At 37.6% G+C, this 13,581-nt stretch overlaps 3 protein-coding genes across 5 annotated transcripts; 2 read left to right on the top strand and 1 right to left on the bottom strand.

The window, feature by feature from the left end:
* Window positions 1–734: 734 nt before the first annotated feature.
* On the top strand, window positions 735–4,264 carry COX6B (cytochrome C oxidase 6B). Its single transcript, XM_008221114.3, has 5 exons — window positions 735–899; window positions 1,825–2,115; window positions 2,238–2,320; window positions 2,457–2,538; window positions 3,882–4,264. Exons 1-5 carry the CDS (start codon window positions 858–860, stop codon window positions 3,933–3,935), a joined length of 552 nt encoding a protein of 183 aa, XP_008219336.2. The 5' UTR covers window positions 735–857; the 3' UTR covers window positions 3,936–4,264.
* Window positions 4,265–4,790: 526 nt separating this feature from the next.
* Window positions 4,791–6,139, bottom strand: LOC103319565 (histone H3.3). Its single transcript, XM_008221115.3, has 4 exons — window positions 5,897–6,139; window positions 5,653–5,724; window positions 5,483–5,559; window positions 4,791–5,292 (listed from the first exon to the last, which is right to left on the bottom strand). Exons 2-4 carry the CDS (start codon window positions 5,722–5,724, stop codon window positions 5,031–5,033), a joined length of 411 nt encoding a protein of 136 aa, XP_008219337.1. The 5' UTR covers window positions 5,897–6,139; the 3' UTR covers window positions 4,791–5,030.
* A 3,338-nt stretch (window positions 6,140–9,477) lies between these two features.
* SRS (Seryl-tRNA synthetase) lies at window positions 9,478–13,454 on the top strand. 3 transcript variants are annotated; one of them, XM_008221116.2, is made up of 10 exons: window positions 9,479–9,766; window positions 9,859–10,007; window positions 10,253–10,346; window positions 10,452–10,600; window positions 10,733–10,825; window positions 11,111–11,290; window positions 11,365–11,531; window positions 12,508–12,642; window positions 12,724–12,817; window positions 12,991–13,454. In XM_008221116.2, exons 1-10 carry the CDS (start codon window positions 9,541–9,543, stop codon window positions 13,264–13,266), a joined length of 1,563 nt encoding a protein of 520 aa, XP_008219338.2. In that variant the 5' UTR covers window positions 9,479–9,540; the 3' UTR covers window positions 13,267–13,454. The 3 variants fall into 3 exon arrangements, with proteins under 3 accessions (XP_008219339.2, XP_008219338.2, XP_008219340.2); XM_008221117.3 differs by lacking the exon at window positions 10,733–10,825 and having other exon boundaries at window positions 9,478–9,766; XM_008221118.2 differs by lacking the exon at window positions 9,479–9,766 and having other exon boundaries at window positions 9,867–10,007; window positions 10,246–10,346.
* Window positions 13,455–13,581: the final 127 nt, after the last annotated feature.

The following is a 13,581-nucleotide window of genomic DNA, read 5'->3' as shown; positions in this document are numbered from 1 at the left end:
CAACATATCTTAGGAAGTTTTGTTTGAAATTGTATTCGAATTGTAGGCTGTGTTACTCTGCATACATTACTAGTCAATCATTAGTTACATCACATGTTTAATTCATCGTATTAGATAACTCGACGACAACTTGACATTTATTAATCATGTTATGTATGAGTTAACGTGCAAATGATACTTATCAATTAACTCTTAATCTAATAATATCACTTTTTATAATGTTTGAAGATATTTAAGTTTGAATCTCTCTTCCGTTTAGCGGTGGAGCCCTACTTCAACTTGAAGTTGCCGTGACTCTCCCACACTCCAACATTTGATGTAAAATATATATTAAACTTATGATAATTGGTGGGAAAATATTGGAAAACCTATATTGTTTGTCCCTAAGTAATAAACATGTGTTGTTGGCTCCCCAAATGATAGATTTACATTTTTGGTCCCGAATAAATGGAAGCTAGCTCCTCCACTGCATCTCTTGATTAAAAAACCACACATAGGACGACAAAATAAATTCCGTGACCAACTGTTGTGTATGAGCCCAACCTAATTTTATTTTAATTTTGGGTCAATAGCCCAACCCATGTTAATCGCATCAACAATTGAAAGCCCAAAACCGGCCAGCCCCGAGCACCGGTCTAGCTAAAAAAGCTGACGGGTAGCTGAACTACAGCCATCAACTTATTATCAGTATCATTTTTTACTTTTACCACCGCAGTAACTCAGTTTAAATTCTCAGCTTCTAGACGGTAGACCTAACTATCCACACAATTCTCTCTCTGTCCATTTCTCTCTCTCTCTCTGCGCTTGGCGGCCTAGGATAAAACGCGAGAGCAGCTGAGGTAGATCGCATTCCATCAATGGCGGAGGCGCAAGGCGACAAAACCCAAACCCTAGCTGAGGTAACATTCCGATCATCTTCTTTATGTATCGAAATGTTACAATTTCGTTGATGGCAGTGGTCACCGATTTAGTTCGATCTAGAATCTAGATGCTATCACAAATATTTCATTTAAAGTGAAAAAAGTTTTGAAATTATGCATCCAAGTATGGATCTAGTTTCTGGTTTAATAAGCTGTCAGTGAATTCTATCTATTGAATGATTATTTGTTTTTAATTTATGCGTTCTTGTTCGAGTTTGTCATTTTTGGATGATTAGTTGTGCCGAAAAAGGTTTTTTTTTTTAATATACATTTTTAAAAAATAAAGCATCATTTCTTGTTGATTTAATTTAAAGTTATGCAGAATTACGTGAAAATTTGATCAAAGGTCGCGGGCTGCGTTGTTGGCACATAGTTGCTGTTTTGAACTGGACTGGATGTTCTTTTGGACAAATGTTATGCTTTGATTATCTATCGATGATATGCATTTCAATTTATTTTGAATATGTTACGTTGTAAAACCCTTTAACAAGTCAATTGTTTTAGTAGGATCTTTTTTAGGCCAGTCAATCAATTAGGCAAGACACACTGGGCTATTAAATAAGTAAGCAGTTTATGTGGGTATCCTGGATGGAAAAACATCACCTTGAACGACATGCTCCTAACTGAGTGTGATGTTGCTGAGAGTGCTCACCCCCCTTCCCCTTTCCCAGACATGCCACCTACCGAGTTGTATTAAGCTTAAAAATTAATCCACAACCTAGTTGTTAACGCCAAAAATTATTGCATCCTGCTGGTTGCTGTGCCCTGTGGCTGTTTTCTGGAGAATGATAGAACGATTCCACTCACTACATGCTTCATTATATGTGCTCCTTAGTTAGTCCTTTCTTTTAATGACATAAGATAATAATGGTTAAAGTGTTTTCCCGCATACTTTCACATACAGCAATACTCATTGGAGAAACCTGATTTAGCTACCAAACCTGTCGAAGTAAAAGTGGTTGAGAATCCAGCGACTGAAGTTGTTCCTAAGAAAGCTGAGGAAACACCTGCTGCTGCAGAAGAAAGCTCAGAAGTTACACCAGCTGGCGAAGAAAGCAATGAAGCCAGTCCTGCTGCTGCTGGCATAGAAGCTACTGAAACCAATCCTGCCACTGAAGCTGCTGCTGAAGAAAGCAGGGATAGTACTGAAAACTCAGGTGATCAAGAAGCAGCTGAAGAGACACCTGCAATTAAGGTTAATCTGCCTATAAAATTATCAATAATTTCTTTTTATTCTCTACCTTAGTGCATACTGTGTTATATCTTTTTATCTTTATTTGTTTAATCTATTCACTAACATTCTATTTTTGTGTCCAGATTGAGACGGCACCAGCAGATTTCCGTTTCCCAACAACAAATCAGACAAGGCATTGCTTTACCCGATATGTAGAGTATCATCGGTAAGTATACAGTGTCCCACCCACCCTCGAACACTCCCATCTGTTCTTTGAGCGCCCTTTACTTTATCACTTACATCCTATCTTGGTGCTGAGGTTTTTGACAGTGTCTTCACTATTCTGTTCCAACTATTTTCAGGTGCGTAGCTGCGAAGGGGGAAGGTGCTCCAGAGTGTGACAAATTTGCAAAGTTTTACCGTTCTCTTTGCCCTGGTGAATGGGTATGTACTTTCAGTATTTTTTTAGGTCCTAGAAACTGTAATGTTTGTCATTTCTATTTAAAGTATGGCCTTCTGCATCCTCAACATGTTGAATCATATTGTGTTCTAAGTTTAGTTTTGTCAAGTCCTCCTCTTCTATTGAAGAAGTTTAGATTTTTAATTGAAGTTGTGGCAAATTGGGAAGAGGGGAAAACTGGTATGGCTTATTGCCTCTCTACATGAGGCATGGCTTTTGACAAGTAGGTGTGGGACTTAGGATCTGAACAAAAAATGGTTGACAAGGGCACTATCAATTGATACCTTGTGTAAAAATGAGGAGTTCTGCACAACTTAATAACATTTTACAGGACTAATTTTTTGCTGATCTTATGTTGAATTTAATGTTTTATTCTTGTTGATCTCTGCATTTTTAAATTTCACATCAACCAATATCTTTAGCCATTCTATTGGTACTTCATTAGCATTGGTACTTTTCTAAATGCATTTTATAATAGAAACAGAACCTCATTAATAAATAGTTTTCTAAATTGGATCACTTGCTATTTTCTGAATATTTGAGCATGGTTAGAGCTTTAATCCTATTCTGAGATTAGCAAAATATGAACTTTATGAAAATAAGTGTTCCCATTATTTTGATAGTTTATTTCAACTTTTTCTGCCCTGGTTACAAAAGATGTCGAGCAAAATCTTAAAAAAGTTTCTGTTGAGATGTTTTCTATGCTAGGACCATTGTAGAATTTTTTAGGGCTTTTCATTAATAGGCCCATTTTAGCATGACATATTATACAAGTTACCCTTATAGAGCCTATTTAGAGAGAAAATCCCAAAACTAGCCACTTGTCATTTTCTAATTGGTTCTTAGAAAATTTTAACACACTAAGAACTAATAAACAAGGACAAGTGGCTAGTTTTAGGTTTTTCTTTTCAAATAGGCTCTATATGGGTATTTGTATAATATGTCATGCAAAAATGAGTTTTTTTTTACTAAAAACCTAAATTTTTTACTACTCTTTTCTTTCTTATTTAAGTTTTTGCTACTGGGAGAGAACATCACTGTATATGTCGTGATTGTTTGTGAATGTTGTTAGAAAAACATATGAAGGGTTCTTATATTTTTTAAAAAACATTTGAAGGCAAGAGTGATTTGTAAGTTGTGTGTCTTCCCGCACTTTCATTTGCGTGTGGGGGGATTTGAACATAAGCCTTTACGCATATCTGCTTAGTTGCTATAAATGTAATGTTGTATTTCGTTCAATACTGGTTTTCTAGTTGGCTGCTTAGCTGTCTGTCCTGTATCCTTTAGGAGTTAACGGTGTTCCTGTTGTACTATTTGTGCGTTCCAGATTGAGAGATGGAATGAGCAGAGGGAGAACGGAACCTTTCCAGGTCCTCTGTAGACGGTGTCTGCATAAAAACCAAGATTTGGTTTGCTTTCAATTATTATATCCAAGTTTTTCTCCTATAGATGAGTTTCTACATTGAGAGTTGAACTCTCAGGGAATGCCCTATTTAAAACCATGAATTAATAAGAAATTTTGGCACGTCTCAGAATACAGCAAAACTGTAGCTCATGAAATGAAATTATTGCTGTTCCGTGTTCATCAATGAAAAATGTTTTTTTTTTTTCTTTCTTTTCTCATGGTAAATTTTTGCACTAGATGTTGTACAACAGTGAGTTTCTGATAATAAAGAAGCATTGCCTGGTGGATGATTTCTTTCTTTTTAACTGTCTGAATAATTCCAAGTTAGATTAACCTGTGACACGGGGATGTTGGTAAGGTTTGTTTTATGTATACGTTTTGAACAGCATAAACAGTAATTAATGATGGTGATATGGCCATTGCATTGCCCAGGAATGTTGTGGCGTGGTTGTGCAGGTTCAGGGTGTCAGTCGGGCACCCACGACCTTGGCATCATGGTATCTACAACCACACCACCACCCCCCGCGACAGCATGGTGCCACTCCTTAGGGCGGGACGGTTCTACCATCAGGTGGATCGAAAAGACAAGGTGGTTGGTGTTAAGCAGATGAACAAACTAAATTTAGGTCTAGCCAACCATAATTTCCCAGAAAAATGGCAGGACCCCAACCATATAATTCACAAGCTATAGACTTGCTTATGCTAAGAAAATAATTTTAAACAGCTAATGCGAACCTAGATGTCATTGCAAGTGCAACAACATAGAGATTGCAACTTGGCCTCCAAAAGAGAATTCAAGAAATGAACCAAACCATCACATGCCAAGCAATATGAAAAATAAACTGCATTCATCAGGTAGATAGAACTTAGAAGAGGTTCAACACAATTACAATTGTGACCAATGTAGACAAGTCTTGTACTCGTTAAAGATTACAAATTAACCAAACAAACTTTAAAAACCCTAAAATCAAAACCATTCCAGCCCTATAATCATGAACTCATGACAAATTCAATCAAATCAAAGCTTTGCCCACCAAGCCCCCTTTACATATTGTAGCTTCTAATTCTGCCTTAAGCCCTCTCGCCTCGAATTCTCCGGGCAAGTTGGATGTCCTTGGGCATGATTGTAACGCGCTTGGCATGAATGGCACAGAGGTTTGTGTCCTCAAACAACCCAACAAGGTATGCCTCGGCAGCCTCCTGCAGGGCCAAAACAGCATGGCTCTGGAAACGCAAATCGGTTTTGAAGTCCTGGGCAATTTCACGAACCAGCCTCTGGAATGGGAGCTTCCTGATCAGCAGCTCTGTGCTCTTCTGGTACTTGCGAATTTCACTGCGTCATATTCACAAACACATCACGATCAAAATTCAGTAACAAAACATTATGCTTTTACGAAATACCCAGAATCAGAATTACAGCACAAGGACAACTTAGGAACAAAATTCTTATTTCCAAAGAAACCCAGAATCAAAATTTAACAACTTTGTAGGCAGAGCCAAAGGGTAGGTTTTTGAATACGTACCGGAGGGCAACAGTTCCAGGGCGGTATCTGTGAGGCTTCTTCACGCCTCCGGTGGTTGGGGCTGATTTGCGAGCAGCCTGGAAAAAAAACCCGAATCAAAATTAACAAATTTTTAAGATACAAAACTGATCAGGGGAAAAAACTAGGGTTTGAAGGGGTTATGTACGGACCTTGGTGGCAAGTTGCTTCCTTGGAGCCTTGCCTCCGGTGGACTTGCGAGCAGTCTGCTTCGTACGGGCCATCTGTAACCACAATTGAATCCCAAAAATCACAACCCAATTCGATTCTATAAAACCCCAATTTGAAACAAAATCTAGGAACCCTAGTTTCCTAATTATAGAAGCAACCAAAAATGAATTGTATCAAAGAAGAAAAGAACATAACAAAATTACAAAAAAGGAAAAGAAAGATTACCTTTTGGATTTCTTAGATTCGAAGAGTGGAAGACGAATTTTTGGGTTTTGGGAAAGAGAGGAAATTGGGTTTTCAGAAAACAAAAAGATCAGAACTTTGGGTACGAATTGGAGGTTGTACTGTTTGTGCGTTATATATAGTGCTGGTTCAACAACTCAACGTGACGGCGGGGTCGCGGGCGGCCACGTTTCACATTTACTGTGTTTGTCCCGCTGCCTAATCGGACGGTTATTATGTTCGCCTCTTGTGTTTTTTTCCGACCCTTAATCGACGGTTCAGATGTTGCCTTTTGTCTGTGCCACGGATTGTAAAACTATAATAGTCGCTTCCTATTGGTCCAAACCAGTATACTCTCTCACCCGAGATTAACAAATTATTCCTACCAAATAAAATTTAGTGAATGTGTTTAATTTCATTAGCCAATTTAATCTGTCACATTAAAGGAAAAAAAAACTCACATTATGAGCAATAGTTCTTGAATTTGTATCGTATTTTGGTCATTGAATTAACAAAATGGTGGTTGTAGCCACCCCTCTATACATAAGTAAGCCTATCACTCTATATAAAACGAAGGCTACCCACTTAGACATCTTTAAACCCACACACAAGGAGTGGATAAGGAATCCACTAAGCCCCAAAAAAAAAAACCAACGAAAATAATATAACAAAAGCCTCCAACCATTTGACCCAAAAAAAAAAAATAAAACAAGTGACAAGACCTACCCAAATTTTACTTTGGAATCTGAAACATGCCTAACACAGTAGGTGCCGGGCACACTTAACTAAATTTTCCTTTTAACTAAAAATCAATTTTTTTTAGGGTTTGACTTCTACCGAAAAATCGACAAAGTCTCCTATGTAAATTACTCATTTCCCAAATTTGTTCACCTGTATAACAAGCAATTTAAAACCACAACCATTCAGCATGCAAAAAGTTTGAATTCAAGCAATCCAACAACAGAACTTCGTGGCCTCAGGTCTTACCATCACTCATCGTTCCTCATATTTCTCTATGTGGGATGTTCTCACATTTCCATGCTTTGTTTGTAAATTATTATATTAATATTGCCCTGAAATTGTCCTAGGATTTCTGTAAGGCCTGAGGCCATGAAGTTTTGTTGTTGGATTGCTTGAATTCAAACTTGTTGCATGCTGAACGGTTGTGGTTTTAAATTGCTTATTGTACAAGTGAACAAGTTTAGGAAATGAGCAATTTACAGAGGAGACTCTGCCGATTATTCGGCAAAAGTCAAACCCTAAAAAAACTTTGGTTTTAGTTAGAAGAGCAATTTGGTTAAGTGTGCCCAGTGTCGGACACACACATGGTTCTACAGATTCTAATGTGGAATTTGGGTTGGGTCTTGTCAACAAGCCTACAACCAGGAAGCAAGCCTAGCCAAACAAAAAAAATGCCTAAAAGCCTAAAAGCACGAGAGAACCAAAGAAGAAGTGACTCTCTTCCTCTCCAAAATTGTATCAATATATCTTTAGTAGGTTCTTCAATCTTAGTAAGTTTCTCTCTTTATTTTTATTTAATTTTCAATTTTAATTATTATTGTTAAGTTTTTATGATTTAGGGTTTGTTGGTTAAATTTTGAGTTGCGCTAAGCGCATGATAGGAAATTATTTTTGAAATATTGTAAGTCGCGCCATGATAGATGGGACAAAAGTATCCCACACGCGCGTGATGGGAAAAAAGTCTCTTGTACTAGCGGCATGGATGCCAATTGCTATCATTGATCCTTACGCTACATTTTCTCTCAAAATTATGGGCAAAATCATGGCCGGTCCATTAATTTTGAAGGATGAGGGTAGGAAAAAAAATTAAGGCCTTTTATGTTCAACACTTACCTAATTTTGAAAAAAAATTAAAATAAAAAGTTTAAAGCTGGGTCTTATGTTTGTTAGTTTATGTAAAAGAGGCCCACTGTAGAATTCCTCCTATATGAAAAGTGAAGAAATTGGCCCAATTTTTTTTAGAATAAAACCCAAAAAACATTAGTCACAACATTAAATTTTTTTATTTTTTTTTCACTTACGATAACTCTTGGGTTAAAAGGTTTTATAGGAGGCCCCATTTTTGCAGGCCCTGTGTCGTCGCCCAACTTGCACACCCTATGGGCCGGGCAAAATAATATTTGCACATTCCTTCTGCTAGGAAAAACACTAGCAGTCCTAATCTCCACCCTTACCCACCCCAACCACAACCATCGACCACCCGTTCTCCGACATATGTTCAATCACCCACCTCCTCCACCAATTTTATCCATCCATTCTCAAGCAACAAATTTGATCTAAACCTCCACCATGTAAACCACCTCGAAGCCACATCGCAACACCCCAAACCTACCCAAAATTGATCTCCCCACCCCATCACCCCTAATTCAACGCACACACCCAATGCACATACACAACACCCACCCAACCCCAACCCCTCCCCCCAACACACCACCTCCCCTACCCTCCCCTATTTGTTTATCTAATATTGGTTAGGAAATAATTTCTATGTCTCTATCGTGAGATTATTCTTTGCTTGTGGTGATGTGAATGGTGATAGCGTGAGTGATGAAGTTGGTGTTAAGTGATGGGGGTTGTGCTTGAAATGACCATTTTGTCCCTAAATTTAACAAAAAATGTAATAAATTTGACAAGACTAATAATATCATTGTTTTAAATTTACAAGTTAGTATTAGGCCATACACTCGTATGATTATTTTTGACATTATATATTTGATCCTCTAGTAAATCACATAAATATTTTTTTACGAGCTTTCAAATTGAACACTAAAACCCAAAATGTTAGAGTTTGGGAGGTCTATAAATAAATATATATGACTCATATTTTCCAAGCATATAAATATATATGTGTGGAAACAAATAATCGCACGCTAATGATAGGGCACCACAGTAAAAGGGACGCGAAAACCAGAAGCACATCTTATCGCTCATTAATGAGGAGCTAAGTAACTTAATCGTCTATAGTTAGCAGAGGTTCATTCCTATGCCAGAATTGATAGGAGTGTGGTTCCTAATTACTGTAGCATCATTAATCTAGGAGAACATGCCCACCTATTTTAGGCAAATATTTCACACGTCCTAAATCAAATAGCTAATTGACTAGACGTGTAAAATTACGGGTCATAACTCCCCTAATTAGTGCCAATATACATCATGTCACGACAATAAACCAACCACTAACGAGTCATATAAAAATCCGACTTCCACCACAAGAGGGAGGCAACGTTCCATTGACCTAAGAAACCCTACTTCTTCTTGTCTTGGAACTAACTTAGGCTAGAGAAACTCTTGGCTCACATCACACCAATGTATACAAGGATTCATGATTTTTTTCTCTATTAAATCATTCCCCACAATATGAATATCTTACAAATAATTTTGTGTTTCAGTCAGATTGTGACCTAAACACACGGCAACACATAAATTTTGGGGGATTTAAGAAAGTTGGGTCATATTTTATTTTGCAAAATATTAAGGTTGAAGATAAATTAGTTATTTTGACCAACAAAAAAAAAAAAGATAAATTAGTTATTATAAATATATAAAAAAAACCGTTCACTTTTCCTCTCCAAGCACTCCTTTTGTGTTACCCACTGAAACAGGTTCGCAGACTCTGTAGCTAAACAATGGGTTTGGGCGGGACAACCTTACAAACCCTGAAGCTCGCTACAATTCCTACACCTTCTGCTTCTTCTTTGCGTTCCGTCTTTAAACCATTATCCCAGAGCTTCCTCTACCGCCATAGCCGTAGACGACCTGCACTTCAGCTCTTCTTCGTCAGAGGTCTTTCAGCCCCGGCCGTACAAGCCACTGCCACCGCAACACCAAAAACAACCAGCCCAGATGAAAATGGTTCTCTCATTTCACAACTTAGTTGTATTTGAAATAAATTAGAGTTTTCTTAGATTTTATTTTTAGTTGATATTTTGTTTTGGGGCGAGTAGGTATGAAACTGCAATGGAAAGCAGCGATAGACTTCAAGTGGATAAGGGACAACAAGGACGCGGTTGCTGCCAACATAAAGAAGAGGAATTCCAATGCCAATTTGGAACATGTGCTTGAGCTCTACCACAAAATGCTGAATCTTCAAAAGGTCAATTTTTTAACTTTAGTGATTGATTTGTTGAATCTTCACAAGTTTTGCAGACATTTTGAATTTTGATTAAAAACTTATAGCTTTGTTGCTTTAATCCCATGATGGGTTTATTTTATGTTGCGCAATTGGCTTTAGAGTTAGATATGGTATTGGTAGTTTGAACTTGGACTTCTTACGTGTTTTAGAAAAGTGGTGTTTTGTTTCTCAATTTTATATAGCTAATTGTTACTCCCAGAAAGCAGGAAGTTGAACGGCTTCGCGGGGAAAGGAATGTGGTGGCAAACAAGATGAAAGGGAAGTTGGAGTCATCCGAGCGTCAAAGACTCATAGAGGAAGGTATCATTGGAACATTCATTGTGCCTTTCTTTTGTTTATTAATCTGTTGGTCTGCTTCTTGATTGATTTTTAGATTTGAGTTAATCTTTCATCTTTTGCATGCAGGAAAGAATCTCAAGGAAGGGCTACTTTCTTTGGAAGAAGACCTACTTAAACTTACTGATGAGCTTCAGCAAGAAGCACAATGTATACCAAATATGACTCATCCAGATGTCCCGATTGGTGGGGAGGATTTTTCAACCATAAGAAAGATGGTCTGTCTCTGTCTCTCTCTCGCTCTCTCACACACACAAACACACACACACACACACACACACACTCAAGAGGGAGGTTTTGTAGTCTAGGTTCATTCTGCATTCTTCCTCATTTTCTATGCGCTTTTGTAGGTAGGCACCCCACATGAGTTTAGCTTTCCTGTTAAAGATCATCTTCAACTTGGAAAGGAACTAGATCTCTTTGATTTTGATGCTGCGTCGGAGGTAGTCTTTTTGTCTCATATAATGTATTGAAGTGCCTCGAGCTGTATGGTAAATGAAGCAAAGCATGCCATTTTATTTATAATCTTAGCAGTTAAATAGGACTTTGTAAAGAGTTAAAGATATATTTTTGGGAATCTTGCTCGGATAAACTGGAAGTTTCATAAATCCTCTAGGTCCTCCTTATATAAAACTAAGCCTTGTTCCAAGGTTTAAATGGATATTGGATCCACTTTACATGGGATTGGGTTCTTTTCTGTGCAACTAAGTTTTTGCTAATTTCTACAGGTCAGTGGCTCAAAGTTTTACTATCTTAAAAATGAAGCAGTGATGCTAGAGATGGGCCTTATTAACTGGACGCTCTTGGAAGTCATGAAGAGGGGCTTCACACCTTTGACAACCCCAGAAATTGTAAGATCCTCCATTGTTGAAAAATGTGGTTTCCAACCCCGAGGAGCAAATACCCAGGTTAGTTCATACATTCCTTTCTCATACTCTGCTTGAAATAAAATGCTGTCTTATCTCTTGCTAAATATAAACAGGTCTATTCTATCGAGGATAGTGATCAATGCCTCATCGGGACTGCAGAGATTCCTGTTGGGGGAATTCATATGGATTCTATTATTGCTGCATCGTTGTTACCTTTGAAATATGTGGCAGTTTCCCATTGCTTCCGTACTGAGGCAGGCGCTGCTGGTACAGCATCAAGGTAAATTATCAGCACACTATATTTCTTTTGTTGTCAGTGACCTCACATTTTCTTTGCAGTTTATATGAACTTCAATAACTTTCTTAATCTATTTTACTATTTTAAATTATTAATAAAATACAACAGCTATATATATATTTTCCCGATAAGAACACACTTTTAAAGTAAACAAAAGAAATTACAAAAAGCATGACAAGTAGTTAAATGCAACAGCTTATGAATACATAAGCCCAAATTGTTCTAAAGGACATCTACCCTTTGGCAATTTATATCCCTGTAACAGTCCAAATAGGCCAACATCAGTAATATGATCATGCTTTAGTTCTCCATTCTACCCCACCCAAAGGTGGTGACCCTTATATTACCCAATGAACATCAAAATCATGTGTGGTGTTATATGCCTTGAATTTTCACAACATTTTATTCATGCTCGATTGTGATAGGGACCCACTGGTTGGCTCTCTCTTTTAATCAATGTTTATTATCTATTAACAAGAATTTAGGAGAGGAATATATGAATGCTTGGATGGATTTCAATCTAACTGTGGGTAGATTTGGTTTGTGACAGATTTGAAATCTTAAAAAAAATGTCTTCGGTGTTGCTATCTGAAGTTCAAAATGCGTCATGGTCTATTGTCTTTGGCATTTTAGTTGTACTCTGTTTTTGTGGACAAGTGAAAGTATTGTCATCAATTGTATTAATTTTCTAAACAAACAAGTGGTCCAAAATTGATTTTTGTTACAACTTCTGCTTTAGCAGTATCTCCATATTGTGGAAGGTTGTTTACTAGTTCCACTAAACTGATGTGTTTTAACCACCTTTTAAAGATTGATCTACCTACTTTGCATTTGTCTTCGGCACAGGTTATACCCAATTAGGTTTTTGTTTCTCATAGACTTGTGTGCATGCAGAGCATATTCTATGAGACATTTGGACTCTGTCCATTGTACAATAAGTTGGTTGTATTCTGTCCAGGGGTCTGTACCGAGTCCACCAATTCAGCAAGGTGGAGATGTTTATATTATGCCGACCAGAGGAGAGTGATTTCTACCATGAAGAGCTCATAAGAATTGAAGAAGACCTATTCTCATCACTAGGATTACATTATAAGTGAGTACTTCTACACAACCTTCTGATTGTCCATATGATTTGGCTTTTTTATGTTATTGGTAATGTCGAGTTTCTTTACAGAACTTTGGACATGGCATCTGGGGATTTAGGTGCACCCGCTTATCGTAAATTTGATATTGAGGCTTGGATGCCTGGTTTGGCGAGATTTGGTGAGGTATTGCAATGATTTCTCTCTATCACTCTCCCTAAAAGAAAAAAGGAAGAAAACTTGCATCTTGGTTTCATAGGCTATAAAATCTGCTTGTTTTTTGATATGCAAAAGATATATGGGGTCATTGTTCAGTAAGCTCTTCTGAAATCTTCTGATCCTACATGAATGGTGGACAGATATCAAGCGCATCAAACTGTACAGACTATCAAAGCCGTCGTCTTGGGATCAGGTTTCGTTCTTCAGAACCAGCACTAACAAATCCTAAGAAGGGTAAAAGCAACCTTGCTCCACCACAATTTGTCCACACATTAAATGCAACAGCCTGTGCAGTGCCACGAATGATCGTATGCATACTTGAGAATAACCAGCAAGAAGATGGTTCTGTCATTATCCCTGAGCCGTTGAGGCCCTTTATGGGTGGACTTGAGTTTATACATCCTAAACCTAGATAGGATGGTGTGATTATTGTAATCTTTTTGTTTAAGGAATTGTTGTGGGATCATTCTTTTGGTTACAAAATCTTTCATAAGAGGGAGGGGAGAGCATAAGAAAGACAGCAAATGTGTTGGTCATTCAGTTTCTTTGGAATCTTTTGCACCAAAATGAGGTGCACATTATATAGTGTTTTGAGTTCTCGTCATCGGTTGCAGTGAATCGCACTATCTGTGGAATCCAATTTTTTGTTGTTAGGATTCAAACCAGCCCAGCATGGTTGAAGTTTTAAAGCAGTAGAGTCTTGGCTGTTGGGAAGTTCCAATATAACAGCA

The sequence above is a fragment of the Prunus mume genome, linkage group LG2, assembly GCF_029339155.1.
Source record: "Prunus mume cultivar Tortuosa linkage group LG2, ASM2933915v1, whole genome shotgun sequence".
NCBI lineage: Eukaryota > Viridiplantae > Streptophyta > Magnoliopsida > Rosales > Rosaceae > Prunus > Prunus mume.
This window is presented reverse-complemented; position numbering and strand designations above follow the sequence as displayed.

Excerpts from the sequence above, each read along its gene's own strand:
- COX6B (XM_008221114.3), top strand. The coding sequence starts at position 858 with ATGGCGGAGGCGCAAGGCGACAAAACCCAAACCCTAGCTGAG. Across the intron at positions 900-1,824 it reads AAACCCAAACCCTAGCTGAG|CAATACTCATTGGAGAAACC; the intron begins GTAACATTCCGA and ends TTTCACATACAG. Across the intron at positions 2,321-2,456 it reads CGATATGTAGAGTATCATCG|GTGCGTAGCTGCGAAGGGGG; the intron begins GTAAGTATACAG and ends AACTATTTTCAG.
- LOC103319565 (XM_008221115.3), bottom strand. The coding sequence starts at position 5,724 with ATGGCCCGTACGAAGCAGACTGCTCGCAAGTCCACCGGAGGCAAGGCT. Across the intron at positions 5,560-5,652 it reads GGAAGCAACTTGCCACCAAG|GCTGCTCGCAAATCAGCCCC; the intron begins GTCCGTACATAA and ends TTTTTTTTCCAG. Across the intron at positions 5,293-5,482 it reads CCTGGAACTGTTGCCCTCCG|TGAAATTCGCAAGTACCAGA; the intron begins GTACGTATTCAA and ends AATATGACGCAG.
- SRS (XM_008221116.2), top strand. The coding sequence starts at position 9,541 with ATGGGTTTGGGCGGGACAACCTTACAAACCCTGAAGCTCGCTACAATT. Across the intron at positions 11,291-11,364 it reads CCCGAGGAGCAAATACCCAG|GTCTATTCTATCGAGGATAG; the intron begins GTTAGTTCATAC and ends AAATATAAACAG. Across the intron at positions 12,818-12,990 it reads GTTTGGCGAGATTTGGTGAG|ATATCAAGCGCATCAAACTG; the intron begins GTATTGCAATGA and ends AATGGTGGACAG.